This window comes from Phaseolus vulgaris, chromosome 8 (assembly GCF_000499845.2).
Source record: "Phaseolus vulgaris cultivar G19833 chromosome 8, P. vulgaris v2.0, whole genome shotgun sequence".
Lineage (NCBI taxonomy): Eukaryota > Viridiplantae > Streptophyta > Magnoliopsida > Fabales > Fabaceae > Phaseolus > Phaseolus vulgaris.
Window position 1 is genome coordinate 31,554,449 of NC_023752.2, and position 16,790 is coordinate 31,571,238.

The 16,790-nt window shown below is 43.0% G+C and overlaps 1 protein-coding gene across 1 annotated transcript; it reads right to left on the reverse strand.

The window, feature by feature from the left end:
* Window positions 1–2,016: 2,016 nt before the first annotated feature.
* LOC137824937 (uncharacterized) lies at window positions 2,017–13,645 on the reverse strand. Its single transcript, XM_068630610.1, has 2 exons — window positions 13,382–13,645; window positions 2,017–4,326 (listed from the first exon to the last, which is right to left on the reverse strand). Exons 1-2 carry the CDS (start codon window positions 13,643–13,645, stop codon window positions 2,017–2,019), a joined length of 2,574 nt encoding a protein of 857 aa, XP_068486711.1.
* Between the last annotated feature and the right edge of the window lie 3,145 nt (window positions 13,646–16,790).

The following is a 16,790-nucleotide window of genomic DNA, read 5'->3' on the forward strand; positions in this document are numbered from 1 at the left end:
TGTTCCCTGAACAATCGCGACAATTGGCGGAAAGATGTGATATGACCCTTTGGGAGGCTAATGAACCAGTCCATAGCCATCCCGGTCAGGGTGCTCATGAAGAGCTTGCACTTGGCAGCATCAGAACCGCCTATCAGGACCATCTGTGTGTGAAATGCAGCAAGGTGCGTCTCTGGGTCCTCCATCCCGGTGAAGATCACCTTGGGTCCCGCGAACGTGTTCGGGATCGCTGCGTCTAGGATCTCCTGCGAGAAAGGAGTGGAAAACTCCCTTAGTGGGGAATGGTTCTCCATCTCGTCATGTCCAGGCCGCCTCCGATCATTTCTCAGGCCCTGGCGCAACTCCTCATTCACACGGTGGAGCTCTTCGTTCCGCTCATGCGAGGCGTCAAGGTCTGCCTGCATGCGTTCCTGTTCCATTTTTGAATCCGCCATGTCCCGCTGCAGCCCCCTCATTATCTCCAGGACCTGCTGCATGGATAGTTTTGTTGGGGCTGCGCGTGCTGTGCTTCGTCTGGTGGGGGCCATTGTCACTCCAACCTCCTTCAACGTTACTGTAACTTGGTAGATTTCCTCGAACTTGTGATGGGACTGATGTTTTATATCGGCCCCACGGTGGGCGCCAAATGTTCCGTCCGGTTGACCGGGACGTCTTCGTGCGCGACCTCAACCGTCAGCTAGGGACTCCTTCCCACTGATTACCTGTGGATTCCTGCAAAAAAGAGGACAAAGAGGCGCCCTAGCGGCCGTTTGCACTCCGACGCTCAAGTCAGCCAGCAAGAAACACCAAAACTGTTCACCTCCGTCTCTGAGCACCGCGTATGGCACTCTGAAGGTGGTAAAATAACTGTGTATTGTGTGTATGTGTTCTCTCTCTGGCAAAAATATTCTCCCAGTCTCTTGTTCGTAACCTTGGAGCACGAGCAAGCAACTAGAGAGCTCTCGTAAATTTGCAGAAAGTTCGAACCGCGTTTCCAACATTCCCCGCGCTATTTAAACCTCCCAAGAATTTAAAGCGCCTTAAAGCGCTTTTAATCACAAACGTAACGCACTCATTAAAGCGTTTAATTTAGAAAACGTAGCGCATTTAAGACGTTGAAACGCTCGGGAGCCATCATAGTACCTGAACGCTTGAAATGAAAACTGTATTGAATGACTTTAATTACCTGGCACCTGACTAGAGGGTGTTTCTATTCTGACATGGCTGTCGTACACGTGGAGGGCCTCACGACGCCATGACCCCATCTGGGGGCGTTTCTGCCCATCTGGGGACGTTTCTACGTGTGAGTCCTCCTGCTTGGGAGTGCTACTACGCTAGGGGTGACTTTTTGGGTGCCAACTCATGCCCCCAATTATCTAGTCACTTACTTTGAGAGCGTATCTGCCTTCCTCTCGTACCCTGCACCCGGTTGCCCTGGGCGTGACCTTCCCCTTGAGTCGTATCTGTCCCACAGGCGTCTCTGGGGCGGCAGGAGCACTTCACGTGTCAGGCTGCCCTACACTGGTACTATTACTATGGCCTTGAAGCCACCTTTTCCTTCTCTTTATCACTGCCCCGGGTTATCGGTACCTGAGGCTTCCCCACGGCGTCGCTCCCTCCATGGTCTTTCCTACCCATGGGTATCGGGGAACCACACCGTGATTGCCTTGCTTTAGCACTGTTTGATCTGGCGACGCCCTGGTTGGGTGACGCCTTCACTAGGCGACGCCTTGCCTTGGCGACGCTTCCTCTTGGCGTCTCTCCACCTAGGCGACGCCTTGCGTTGACTTAGACTCTCCAGTCGTTGACTTTGACCTTGATTTAGTCAACGCCTGGATACGGGACGGTACACTCGCGCCTGGGGCAAGGGAGGCCTAACCGATCACCTGCACTCGCGCGTGGGGCGAGGAGGATTTTAAACTCAAAACTTTGCAAACTTTATACTGATAACCTGTTTTTATTTCTGGGAAAAAGGGCTTACCCTTAACTTGTTCACATTGTTCACCCTGGCGCGAAAACGCGGCCTCACTACACATTTTAACTAAAATAGAGTTTTAAATGCGTGGCGTTCCACGTCCTGGGGATCGCCCCTCCATCCAAGGTTTCCAGCCGATAAGCGCCGTTCTCCAATGCCTCCACTATTCTGAACGGGCCGGTCCACTTGGGAGACAGCTTATTCTCTAACTCGTGCTGATGCGCTTTCCTCATCACCAGATTTCCCTCCTGGAATCGCCTCTGCCTCACCTTGGAGTTGTGCCTTCGCTCCACCCTTCTCTTTGTAGCTTCAGCGCTGATCCTGGCTTCTTCTCGTATCTCGTCCAAAAGGTCTAGATTCACCTTTCTCTCCTCGTTGGACCTCTCTGCCACGAAATTCAGAAATCTTGGTGAATTTTCCTGTATCTCCACAGGGATCATAGCGTCTGACCCATAAACCAAACTGAAAGGTGTCTCATGGGTGCTAGATTGCGGAGTGGTGTGATAGGCCCATACGATCCTGGGAACTTCTTCCGCCGACGTTCCTTTGGCCTTTTCTATTCTTCTCTTTAGCCCTCTGAGCAGCACTCGGTTGGCCGATTCTACCAGCCCGTTCGTTTGAGGGTGCTCTACCGAGGCGAACACCTGTTGTATCCTTACCTCCTCGCATAGGTTCCTCAGCTGATGGCTCGTCAACTGGGTGCCATTGTCGGAGACTAGACGCTTGGGCACTCCGAAACGGCACACAACGTTTTTCCATACAAACTGTTGAACCTTGTGAGCGGTGATCTGTGCGACCGGCTCTGCCTCCACCCACTTCGTGAAATACTCGATGGCGACGATCAAGAACTTCATCTGCCTGATCGCCAGGGGGAAAGGTCCCAAGATGTCTATTCCCCACATGTGGAAAGGCCAGGGGCTGTGAATCGACCTTAGTTCTTCGGGGGGCGCCTTGTGCCAATCTGCATGTTGCTGGCATTGCTTGCACCGCTGAGCGTAACCCACCCAATCTTCCCTCAGTGTTGGCCAGTAGTACCCTGCACGGAGAATTCTACCCGCCAGGGCGCGACCGCCGACGTGGCTCCCACATATTCCCTCGTGGAGCTCTGACATAAGCCTCGTGCACTGCTCTCCGTGCACGCATACTAAAACCGGATGGGTGAATCCGAATCTGAAGAGGTCCCCATCAATGAGGGTGAACTTGCTCGAGCTCTTCTTTATTCTCTTTGCCTCCGCCGGCTCCAACGGAAGCACCCCATCTGCCAGATACCGCTGGTATGGCGTTATCCACGTGTCAGCCCTTCCCGCGGCGTCAATCTCCATCACCTCGTTGGATCCCGTCGGTCGAGCTCTCACTCTCGGTGCTCTCAAGGTTTCCTGTGTGAGAGACCGATGCCCGATCGCGGCACGCTCGCGAGAATCACACACCTGCAGCACTTGGTTGTCTGTAACGAACGCACGAGGTACCTTCAGTGTCTCCTGGATGACGGTCCTCTGCCTTCCCCCCTTGCCCGAGCTGGCTAGCTTGGTGAGCAAGTCGGCTCTGGCATTTTGCTCCCTTGGTACGTGGATCAATTCAAACGTTGTAAAGGATACCTTCAAGGTGCGCACATACTCAAGGTATGCAGCCATCTGCGGGTCTCTGGCCTGGAATTCCCCGGTTACCTGCCCAGTGACCAACAGGGAATCGGTTTTGGCCGTTAAACTTCTTGCTCCCATCTCCTTTGCCAGCAGCATCCCGACGATTAGGGCCTCGTACTCCGCCTGGTTGTTGCTGGCTTTGAAGGCGAAACGCAGGGACTGCTCGATCAGTACCCTGTTCGGGCCTTCTAGGATGACCCCCGCGCCACTCCCCTGTTGGTTTGAGGATCCGTCTACCGATAAGACCCATCGGAAGACCGAGCCCTCTGGCGGTGCGTCGCTCGATGACAACTCAACGACGAAATCTGCGAACACCTGCCCCTTGATCGGTTCTCGAGGTTCGTATCTGATATCGAACTCAGATAATTCTACGGCCCACTTTACCATTCTTCCGGCTACATCCGGCTTTTTTAGCACCTTTTGGATGGGAAGATCGTCATCACTACAACCGTGAAGCTGTGAAAGTAGTGACGCAGCCTTCTTGCTGAGAATACCACCGCCAAAGCTGCTTTCTCTAGAGCCTGATATCTTACTTCGGGGCCCTGCGATGCAGCCAAGTCTGTTTGCATCCTTTCTTACGCCATTCTTGACGCCGCCACATCGTCTTGCAGCGCGCGCATTATCTCCAAGACTTGCGCCATCGTTACAACTCCTTCTTCGACGGATGGCGCGGGTGTAGTTTGCCTTGTCTTCCCCATTCTTGCAGCAAAGAATCTTAAGAACACACGAAATCTGGCAGCATAGTGGATGGGATCACAATTTCACACGGGCATATTATAATATTGTTAGACATTATGAAATATTATAGATATTGTTAGGTATTTCATATTTATGTAATGAGCTTAACCAATATGTTTCTTTTCCTATATAAACATAACCCTATGTGTTCAATATACACAAGGGATTTACCATATTCTTTCTTTTCCTTTAATATGGTATCTAGAACATAGGGTTAAAGTTCAATTTTTATTGGTGAACCCACTGTTCACTGGAAATTTCCAGCCAACGCCCCCTCGCCTCGCCGGAGCCGCCACCGTCTCACCGGAGATGTCGCCAGACCCTCGTCAGACCCGCAGGACCCTCGTCGGAGACGTCGCCGAAATCTCGCTGGAGCCTCTGCCTGAGACGTTGCTGGAATCACTGCTGCAACCTTCATCTTAGTTGTTGCCACCAATTAAATGGTGACTAGATTTTTCCTTAGCCTCTATGGCTTCTTTCGCTTCCGCTGTCACTATGGCTTCTTTCGTTGTCGCTTCCACTGTGGCTTCTTCTGTATTCATTATGCCGGATCCATCTACTTATACTAATTATGTCAATGTCATCTCTCCATTGACAAATTGGATGGAACCAATTATGACACTTGGGCATCAGATATTAAATTATGGCTTAAAAGTCAAAGTTATATTGATCATCTTACCCATCCTAATGTTGTTTAAAATGAGGTTTCCCGATGGTTGAAAATTGATGCTCAATTATGCATTGTTATCAAATCTACCATTTACTCATCTTTAAAACAAATTTTTCGTATCTATGAGACATGTTCAGAAGTTTGGGAACAAACAAAATTATTATACACCAATGATACTTAACATCTTTATGGTGTGTGTCAAAATCTTTTCACAGTTGTTGCTCCCAAACGTCTTGATGGTACAATGGTAAAATATCTGGGAAAACTTCATGCTCTTCTTCATGATTTTAATGAGTTATTACCTCTTGCCCCTGCTCCTTCTCAAGAACTAGAACAAAGATCCAAGTTCTTCATGTTATTAGGTTTACATGGCTTTCCTGGTTGAAAGGCGTCGTCTCTTTGGTTGTTGATTGCAAAGTGGTTTGATAAGCCCACAAGATTATGGGAACTTCTTCTGACCAAGTTCCCTTGGCTTTATCTAACCTCTTCTTCAAACCTTTCAATAGGACTCTGTTAGCTGACTCAACCTGGCCATTCGTCTGAGGGTGTTCTACCAAGGCTAACACCTGCTTTATTTCGAGCTCCGAGTAAAGCTTACTCAACTTTTGGCTGAAAAATTGGGTTTCGTTATCGGACACTTGGTGTCTCAGAATCCCAAAACGACACACAATGTTCTTCCACACAAAATGTTGTACCTTGTGAGCAGTTATTTGTGCAATTGGCTCGACTTTAATCCACTTGGTGAAGTATTCAATGGCCAAATGAGATACTTAATTTGATGTATCGTCAAAGGGAAAGGACCTAAAATGTCTATTCCTCATGTATGGAAAGGCCACGGGCTATAAATTAACTGTAGCTCCTTGGCTGGTGTGTGGCACCAAGCAACGTGCTTTTGACATTGTTCACAACGTTGTGCATATTTCACGCAATCTTCCTTCATGGTCAGCCAATATAATACCAAGCACGAATGACCTTCAATGACAGAGCTCGTCCTCCTATGTGACTATCGTAAATGCCTTCATAGAGCTCAACCATTATGCGGGTACAGTGATCTCCACTTACACATGTGAGAATTGGGTGGGTACAACTGTGATGAAAAAGATTTCCATATATCAAGGTATATCGCCCTGCATTCCTCTTAACAATCTTGGCCTCCCTGGGCTCGGTAGGAAGTAACCCATCAGTGTGGTAACACTTGTAAGGTGTTATCCAAGTCTTCGTTGTGCCGACCTGCAAAACTTCAGGAAACTCATCCCCCAATAAGGTTATTCTTGGGACTTTCAAGGTTTCTTGAATCATTGACCAATGTCTTCTTCTTTTTCCTGAGCTGACCCCTAAGACCTCCATATGGTCGACCTCAGTCGATCCTGCTGCAGCTGTCCTGGGTGACTTTAATGTCTCTTGGATTACTGACCCCTGTCAACCTCTCTTCCCTAAGTTAGCTATCTTAGACAACAGGTTTGCTCGGGAGTTCTGCTCTCTAGGAACATGAACAAACTTATCTCAAAATCTACATGTTCATGAGATATGAAGCTAGTTGCGGATCCTTGGCCTGATACTCTCATGTGACTTTCCCGGTGACAAGCAATGAGTCACTTTTTACCAGCAAGCTTCGAGCTCCCAACTCCTTGGCCAACAACATCCCGGTTATCAAGACCTCGTACTCGGCTTGATTGTTGCTTGCCTTAAATGCAAACCTGAGGGTTTGCTCGATTAGAAGCCCACTTGATGAGAATCAAATAAAGGAGGCTTTTATTAATGAAGGGAGAGGTCATTCACCTACACATTTGAAGTTCTTCCTTCTAGTATTTTCAAAATTAAAAGAAGACATAAAATAAAGAGAGGATCAAGCCTAAAGCTAAAGAAGTCTACATGTTTTCAAGAATAGGCTTCATTTAAATATCTCTCTTTATAGTTTCTTTTATAAATTTGTAAATAATATAGAATGTTTAAATACATAGTTTTTAGGAAAGGTGCTTAGAGGGAAACCTTAGATACCTCTTTTGTAAAAGCATCTTTAGGCATTTGTTTAGAATTTTCTAGAAGAGTACTCTTCATGCTTCATTTAGGCGCTATTAGTAAGTAGCATATGAAGAGTCTTTTGGTTAGCTTATGTTGTAAGCTTCATGACCAACCCTTGCTCCTATAAAAGGAGGGCTTAGGTCATTCACAATTCAGATTTGGAATTTGTAGTAAAGAAACTCTCCCAATTTGGTGATTGAGTGAGTGAGATTTGATTTCTCCTCTTCCTAGTCTCATCTTGAGAGCCTTGGTTCCCTCAAGTGGCGGCAATTCACACTTATCTTGGAGCAATCACACTTCAAGTGGCGTGTTCATCAACCAAGTTCTTCATCCACATAAGTTTCCTCTCTTTTCCATTTAGTTCTTCCATTTCCATGTCCATATGAACTCTAAAACAAGTGTAGTTTCTTTTATTCGGTTCATCTTTTATTCGGTTCATCTTCCTTTTCTTGCACTTTGGTTTGGTTCTTTTCAATTTCTTACTGTTTTAATTCAGTTCAGTAGCTCCTTTTCATGTTTTGTTCGGTTCAATTGGTTTCTTTAGAGTTTCAATCGGTTCATTTACTTTCTTGTTCAATTTAATCGGTTCAATTGGCAAGAAATGGGTCTTCCATGTGAGTTTGGTGTTTGGTGCAAGTTTTGGTGAGTTCTTGAAACATAGAACATTGATCCATTTCTATTAAAAGTGCCTATTCATTCTCCAACTCAAGTTGATTCCATAAAATGTCAAAGAATCATCTATATCTTGCTATTGGAATCACATCATGTGGTATCATGAGTCTTAGGTTCATTCTTGTTTAATTGTTGAGTTGTGTGCACTTTATTTCAAGAGCTCTTTTAATTTTCTTGCAATTTAAGTTTCTGATTTAGATTTTTTACTTGAGTATTCTTGCTGTTTTTCTTTTACACCAAGTGCTTGTGAAAATGTTTATGGCACTCATTCTTCTTATGAGTATGGTTGCTCTTTTGGAATGGCATTATCCTTCCTAGAGTTTACCTTAAGCTTCCTTTCACTTGTTGTTAAAATTTGTGATGTGTCTTTTAATTTTGTAATCATGTTAAGTTTTGTCTTAGTCATGTTATTCCATAATTGTCATTACTTCTAGTAGTACTTTTATTGCTTTGATTGTTTCTTGCTTTGGTGTCATATAATTTTCTGAATTGATATTGATCCTTTGTGCATTTTTCTTTTTAGAATTGAGTTCATACTTGTATTCTAGACCTATACAAGTTCCAATACATCATTTTCCATTATGTCTTTGCTAGTTCATAATTCTGTTTTTTATTCCTATTAGGATTCCTCTGTTTCTAAAGAAAAAGTGCTTACTGTTTTTCCTTATTGCAATTGATTTACTCACTGGAAAATTCTGAAATTCTGTATTTGTGATATTCAAAGTGTTATAAAAGAGTAGAAAAAAGAATCATTCAAAAATTCAAAGTACACAAAAAATGATAAATAAAATAAAAAAAGTGTTGCCGAAAAGAATACGGTAATCTGGCAGCGATTTTAAAAAATTTATCTCAATTAATTGGCTTACTTTTTTTAATTGATTCCAGTGCCATTATTGAGTTAACATCTTGAAGTTTCTATGGTTTAAATTTCATAATCCAGTTCGCTCTACATCATTCCAGTTAAATCAGTTAATATCAAGCACAGTTTGCATTAAAAAAAAATTTTCCAGTAGCTAAATTTTTTTGTTTTCTTCATCTACTCTAGTGCTTTTCCTTAAGTATTCTTTTGTGTGCCTACTTTTCTCATTGAGTTCTTTATTTTCTTGATTGTCTTTCGTTCTTACTCTTTGAGTTTGTCTTACATATAGTTTTCCTTTTGCAATTACCTTTCCTTGCTTATACATTTTCTTGTTTGTCTTTATTGTTTCATTGGTTTTGTGGTGGTTGCTTTTGAGATTGGTGTGCTTGCTTTGACATCTTTCATTTGAGGATTCCAAGGCCTCAAGATCAGATTGGTGCAAGGACATTATTTCTTTGAGAGTGACCTATTTTTTTTTCTGCCTCATTTCACTTCGGCATTTTGGCTTAAAACACTCACTGTTTTTGCTAATTTTTGTTTCTTAACTTGTTTGCTGTTTTTGTGTGTTTGCTGTTTTTTATTTGCAAAATGGCTAGCTATTCAAGTGGTGCATCTTACAAACAGCATTCTCCTTCCAAAGCTTCAGTCCTTGGTGAAGAAGAACATAGAAGAAGGAGGCATCACCGTCATTCTCATGAAGAGAGCTATAACCGTGACCAAAGATATCACCAAGTGTTCAACATTGCTTGTAAAAAAGTCCCTAGTTTTAATGGTGATAGTGATCCTAATGTGTATTTAGATTGGGAGACTAAGGTTGACCATTATTTTCATGTGTATAGGGTCCAAGATGACGATAAACTTAGGATAGTTTCTTCATCCTTTTTGGGCTATGCCAAAGAATGGTGGCATAAAATTGTAATGGACATTATATAGCGCAAGAAACCTCCCGTGGTTTCTTGGAATGCTTTGAAAGAGTGTATGCGCGCGAGGTTTGTTCCTCCTTCTAGGAAGGAACACTTGTTGAAGTTCCAAAGGCTTCCTCAAGGACATAGGATGGTAGAAGAATACATTAAAGATTTTGAAACAACTTTGACTAAAATGAATATGCATGCTAATGAAGAGTCAAAGCTAAAATGGTTTGTACGTGGTTTGAGAAGAGATATTAGAGAAATTGTAGAATTAAATGAGTACTCTTCTTTAAAGAAAGTGTTTCGCCAAGCCATCAAGGTAGAATCCTATCTTTTGAAAACAACTTTAAAAAATACTCATGATTATAATTTCTACAACTCTTCTAGGAAGGATGCCAACAAAATGTCTACTCGAAATTGTCCTTCCAATTTTTCCAAACAAACCATGTTTCCAAAGAAAGTTTCTACTACAAATCCTTCTAATCCTAAGTCACCTACCCAACCTTGAAATATCAAATGTTTTAAATGTTTAGGTTTTGGGCACATAGCTCTTCATTGTCCACAGAAGCAAATCTTAAAGATAAACAAGGTAAAACAAGACCTACCTCACCCACCTACCACAAGTAAAAAAGAAAAAGACAAAGAAGGCCAAGTTGACATGGATCTAATCCTTTATCCTCCAAGGTGTTTTCCTTCCTTATCTTTTTCCTTACCCAAGGTTCCTATTTCACCACCATCTTGGTTAAAAACTGTTAGGGATAATTTGTTCATACCTCCTAATGGTTGTCACCATTTAAGAGGTCTTTTTCCAAAACATCACATCATTCCCAAACAAATTTTTCCAACTTGGTCGATTTATAGAACCTCCTTTTCTGAAATCCCATTATTTACAAATGCTAAGTCATGTTTACATTTTTCTTCCACTTTTAATTGTAAAACTAAACTGACTTTGTTATATGCAGGGATTCAGAATTCGTGGACGAATTCTCTCCAACTCGAGGAGTATGATGAGAATCAAATAAAGGAGGCTTTTATTAATGGAGGAAGAGGACATCCACCCTCACATTTGAAGTTCTTCCTTCTAGTCTTCTCAAAATTAAAAGAAGACATAAAATAAAGATGAGGCCCAAGCCCAAAGCCCAAGTCCAAGCCCAAGAAGGCCAAAGCCCAAAGAGCCCAAGTCCATCCCATGAGGGGCAAGGCCAAGCTTTGAAATACTCTTGTATAGTTTTAGGAGGTGTGGTTATTAAATAAAGGAGTGTGAAAATGTAAAATAAAGTCACATTACCCATGTGACTTAGGAGAGTGGTGTAGGTGTAGTTTTTGGGAGGTGTCATAGTAGAAAAAGGTCACACCTCCCATGTGACTTGTTTTTGGTGGGAATTTCAAATGAGTTTATTTGAAATTTCCCACCTATTTTTCAGCACCTTAGGCTATAAATAGAGGTGCTTCCTTTGTAAAATTCAGATTGGAATTAATCTAAGAAAACTCTACTCAAATTTTGAGTGATCATTGGAAAGCTTTTGAGCCTTCTTCTCTAGTCTTATCTTGATGGATCCATGGAGTCCTCAAGTGGCGGCAACACTCTCATCTAGGAGCATTCCACACTTCTAGTGGCGAGATCATCCATCATCCTTCCATCTTCATGAGCAATTCTTCTCTCCTTCCTTTCTTCTTTGTTAATTCTTTGTTCTAGCTTGTTGTCTTGTTGTTGTTTCGGCTATTCTGTTTTTCCAGCACCTATTTGTTGTTCTTGCCTTTTTAATTTCACTTTGTTCGGTTCAAATGTGTTCTTATTCAATTCTTTTCGGTGCTTTTTAGTTTTACCTCTTTTTGTTGGTTCAATTTGACAATATGTGGAACATCCAAATGAATTTGGGATTTGGTACTAGTTTTTGGTGAGTTCTTGTCTTAGAACAATGATCCAACTCTAAGAAAAGTGCCTCAATAATGTCCAGCTCAAGGTGATTCCTAAGAATGTCAAGAATCATTCTCTATATGGCTAATGGAATCACATCACCACTCAACCCTTTTAAGATGGCCCCAACTCCACTACCTTGTTGATTGAAGGATCCATCTACTGAAAGAACACAAAGAAAATCATCTGGATCGGGTTGGGAGTCCTCAGACGAAAGTTCTACCATGAAATCAGCGTATACCTAACCCTTAATCGGCCCTCGTGGTTCATAGTGTATGTCAAACTTGGATAACACCACGGCCCAACGAACCATCTGACTTGCTATATCGGGCTTCTGAAGGACCTTGCAAATGGGCAGATCGGTCATCACAATTACGGTGAAGCTCTGAAAGTAGTGGTGACGTCGCCGAGCTGTAAACACTACGACTAAGGCGGCTTTCGGGATGGCTTGATATCGAGTTTTCAATCCCTGCAATACTTACTCACAAAATAGACTGGGTTCTGGACTTTATCCTGATCTTGCAAAATGACCGAGCTGATTGCCCGATTTGTAACTGCAAATTAAAGACGAATAAGGGTACTTGGGATCAGCTTACTAAGAACAGGGGGACTAGCCAAGTACTTTTTCAACTTGGCAAAAGCTTCCTCACATTCACTAGTCCACACAAAACTGTTGTTCTTCTTAAGACATTGGAAATAGTTGTACCCCTTGTCTCCACTAGCAGACAAAAAAATGAGAGAGGGCACCCATGCGCCCGATTAGTTGTTGCACCTCCTTCACATTGGTCGGGCTCCTCATCCCTATAATTGTCGCGCATTTGTTAGGGTTCGCCTTTATGCCCCTTTCAGTTAGTAGGAAACCAAGGAACTTCCCTGCTTCTACCCCGAACACACACTTATTTGGATTTAACTTTAAGTTGTACTTCGCTATTGTTCTGAATAACTCTTCCAAATTGACAATATGCTAGTCCTTCCTCTTCGATGTGACGACCATATCGTCTACATACGTCTGCACGTTTAGCCCGAGCATTGGGGCGAGGATCCAATCCACTAGCTTTTGATATGTTACGCCAACGTTTTTAAGGCCAAAGGGCATGACTTTATAGAAGTAACTGGAGACCTAGGCCATAAAGGTTGTCTTATTCTTGTCCTTCGGGTGCATACAAATATGGTTATACCCCGAGAACGCATCCATAAAGCTTAATAACCGATAACTTGAGGCGTTGTCAACCAAGGAGTCTATGCTCGATAGCGGGTAAGAATCCTTGGGACAAGCCTTGTTCAGATCAGTGAAGTCGATACACATCCTTCACTTCCCATTGACCTTATTTACAAACACAACATTTTCCAACCACTCAAGTTATTGGATCTCCCTTATGTGGCCAGCGATCAAAAGCTTCCGAGTCTCCTCTCGGATAACTAAGCGTTTATCTTCATTGAACTTTCTTCTCCTTTAGACCACAGGCTTAACCCTCTCATCCATGGTAAGCCAATGGCATAAAAAGTATGGGTCTATCACGGGCATGTCCACGCGAAAGCATTCATGTTCTCTAATATTACATTAACTATCTTATCTTCCAACTTTTGGCACAACGAGGTGCCAAGCTTGAACTTCTTCCATTTTATCTCCCTTTCCTGAACCTCTCCAGCAAGTCCAGGTTGCCTTTCATTGGCGACATCTGCCTATGCAATCCATTCAGGCTCTTCTGCCTAGATTTTGATTGTGTACGTTCCCCTTTGATTCTTCAAACTACTCTCGTAGCATTTTCGTGTTGTCTTCTGATCAGACTTTATGGTAATCACCCCTCCTTTAGGAGAAGCCAACTTCATCTTCATATGGGTTGTGGAGGCTACCGCACCCAACCTGTTCAGGCAAGGTCGCCCAAAACCAAGTTGTAAGCAGAAGACACGTTAACAACGATGTACCTAATAGTAATTGTCCTGGCCACACTTTCATCGAAAAAAATCGTCCTCAGCTCAACATATCCTTGTACTTCTACCTGATCTCCCGCAAAGCCGACCAAACAACCGTAGTGTGGCCTCAACTGGTTAGGAGATAACTGCAAACCGGTGAACTTTCCCCAGAACATCACATCAATCAAACTCCCTTGATCAATCAAGACTCTGTGCACCTTCCTTCCCACAATGACAACAAATATCACCACCGAATCATCCTCGTGAGGAACCACGTCCTCTAGGTCAGAACTCGTGAAGTAGAGAGTGCGCTCTAGAAGATGATCAAGTCTCCTCGTATCTAGGGACATCACCGCTCGTGCGTATCGTTTACGTTAGGAAGCCGAGCTTCCTCCTCCAGAAAATTCTCCCGAGATGGTGTTCAACTCTCTATGGACCGGTGTCTCATGTGTTTGGTCTCAGATAACAACCTCTCCCTCTGGTTCTTCCTGGCTAACCACAAGATACTCCTTCAAGAACCCTTCCTTGAGCCAGTTGGTGACCCAAGGCTATGCATCGTTCGATGTTGTGCCCAAATGCTCTGGGGAACTCGCATCATCTCTTCGCGAACCCAAATTTTGATTTATCTTATGGGGAAACTTTAGCTTGTTTGGTATCCCTAGCATACTCAGGAGCTCTTTATAGGATACTTGAAATTTGGGTTGAGTTGTTGTCTGTTCCCTAAACTTCACCTTGGGCTCATCTTTCCTAGTTACATATGGTACGTACCTCGAGTCCGTTCTATTCTCGGCGGAGGTTTCATTGACCCCCTAGGGCCGACCTCGGTTGCTCTCTTTAGGCTTTAGTTGCCTTGAGCGTGAGCTGTCGTTCTTCCTTAGTACATAAAATGTCTCTGCTGGATTCTTGATTAACGAACGTTCAAAGGCGGCGATCATCATCTCTTCATCATGCGTTTGAAGTTTTACCGTGACCGCGCAAAACCTATTCAAATAATCTTTCAGTGTCTCTCTGACGCTGAAAAGTTCGTACAACCTCGGGGGTTTGACCTTGTTGATCGAGAACCGAGGGAAAGAGGTGATTTGACCATCCGGGATCCCACTGAACCATTGTAGGGTTGTACCTGTAAAAGTTCCCATGAACATCTTACATCAGATGTCATCCGATCCTCCAGAGATGATCATTTGAGCATTGAATGCTGTGAGATGATTTTCAGGGTCCTCTATTCCTGTGAAAAAGGCAATTTTAGGTGTGATGTAATGAGGTGGCACGAGCTCATCCATGATTTCCTGCGATAATGGCTTGGGATTATCTCTCGCTGACAAGTTCAGAGATTGTTCCCTGGTGGAACGTCGCTCACGTTGGTGCAGGATCTTCCGTAATTCCTTATTGGTTTTCTGCAACTCCTCATTGGTTTGCACATCCTCCTCCATAGCTATTCGGGAGGCCTCGATTTCTTCCATCAAACGATCCTGTAGAAGCTCTTATTCAGCTCGGACTTCCGCTCGTATCCTCTCCTACTCGCCCTTGGCTTCTTCTTGGATTCGTTCTTGGATCCGCTCTTTCTCTCGTCTATGCTCCTTGTTCGCTTTGGAGGGCCTTCATGGCATTCATGAGTTGTTGTAAGATGGGGGCATCAATTCCTTCAGATCCCTGCGGGCCTTGCCTTGTGTTTCTCATCACGTTAGAAGGCTCAGTTGCAAATGTGGATGGGATCAAGTTTTATCAGGACCCACGGTGGGCACCAAATGTTCTCGTCGGTTGACTTCAAACAGAATGAATGGGCAAGCTCTTCTTCTGCTTTGTCTCCAATTGCTGCTTCAAGGTGGCGCTTCACTAGGACAAAGGGTTACTACTCCGACGATCAAGTCAATGAGAGCATTCAAATATCAAATCAGTTTCAACCTCAAGTATTCAGAAACAACATACCTTTACTAGGGGTCTCAAGCCCCTTTTATAGATTCAGCGATTTTCTCTAATCAGAGCAAGATTTCAACAGGGAGAATATAATCTCAACAAAAAACTTTTTATCGATGATTAAAAAGGTTTTTTTTTAAAAAAAATTTATGTAAGTCAAAGTTTTTTAATTGACATTAATATCTATATTGGCTAGGAGTGCTCGGAACCTCGTGGTCAACTCGGTTTTTGGACCAGTATGGACCAAACTGAATATTCCTTCTATTTAATTATCTTTTTCGAGCTGTTTACCAGTATCTGGACCGAGCTCATGGCCCACCCTTTGGACCCATACTGGTCCAAAAACCGAGTTGACCACGAGGTTCCGAGCACTCCTAGCCAATATAGATATTAATGTCAATTAAAAAACTTTGACTTACATAAATTTTTTTTAAAAAAAACCTTTTTAATCATCGATAAAAAGTTCTAACGCGTATCAACCAAAAACCCTAACTAAAACGTATATAGTATATATGTCAATGTTATTAAAAAGAACCATCTTTAATGTCAACAAATAAACAGCGGTGATGCTGGAAAAGAAAAAAAAAACTTACTATTTGTATCAACACAAAACCCTAAACTAAACTTGTAATACCCCAACCAATTCCGAGGCAAAGAAAGAATAAAAGAAGAAATACATTGATGGAAGAGGCCCCAACACCAATCCATTGATAGGCCACCAAAATGTCACATTGAGGCAACCACTAGAGTTATGGTCAAAGAGGGGTCAAGAGGACACATTTTACATGTCATAAACTCTAGTGTGGAATAGCTTTTTATTTTTTTTGTCAAAAGTAGCATAGTTTAATTCTTTTGTATTTTGGTTGAACATGAAAAGTGGTACCTAAAATGCTAACCTAAGTTTAATTAGAGTTTCCTCCTCCTAATTAAACTTAGGTCCAGCCCACATTTAGCCTAAGTGGAGCGTAAGGTTCTAGAATTCCTAGCACCTGGAAGAATTCTACAACCTACCTCACATGTGTTGAATTTAGGAGTCACCTTCCCATGTGCCAACATTTGAATTTCCCTCCAATTCTCTTTTCATATTCAGCCCACTCTTGCTATAAATAGAGGAGCTTGGGTCATGTAAAGGCAAGATTAATTCATTAGTGAAATGCTGCCAAATTTGTGCCATTCTAACTCTTTGCCTAAGACTTCTTAGGATTAGGCTTTTAATCTTCCGAAACTTTCACCTACAAGAAGAGTAGGCCTCACCTCTCTCAAATCATACTTCTCATGCACCTTCAAGGCTATCACAACTCCTAGGAGAGCCTTGTTCCACCATCAAACCATGGAGCTTCTGCAAATCCACTCAAAAACCACAAAGAAGAAGACACAAATCCATCATTTGGTATCATGAGCTATGGTTCTACAAGAGCTAAGTGTCTTCTTTCAATTTTATGTTTGTATTTTTCTTATTTTTGTGTTGTTCTTCACTTGTTCATGTTGTCTTGCTTTTTTTACATTTTAATTTGTTTTAGGTGTTGTTTGAAGAAATTCAATCGGTGCAATGTGTTCAAATTGTTCTTGAGCTTCTAATTT

Coding starts and splice junctions, on each gene's coding strand:
- LOC137824937 (XM_068630610.1), bottom strand. CDS start 13,645: ATGTCCCTAGATACGAGGAGACTTGATCATCTTCTAGAGCGCACTCTC. Junction 4,327..13,381: donor TCGGCTTTGCGGGAGATCAG/GTAGAAGTACAA, acceptor CTATGCTGCCAG/ATTTCGTGTGTTCTTAAGAT.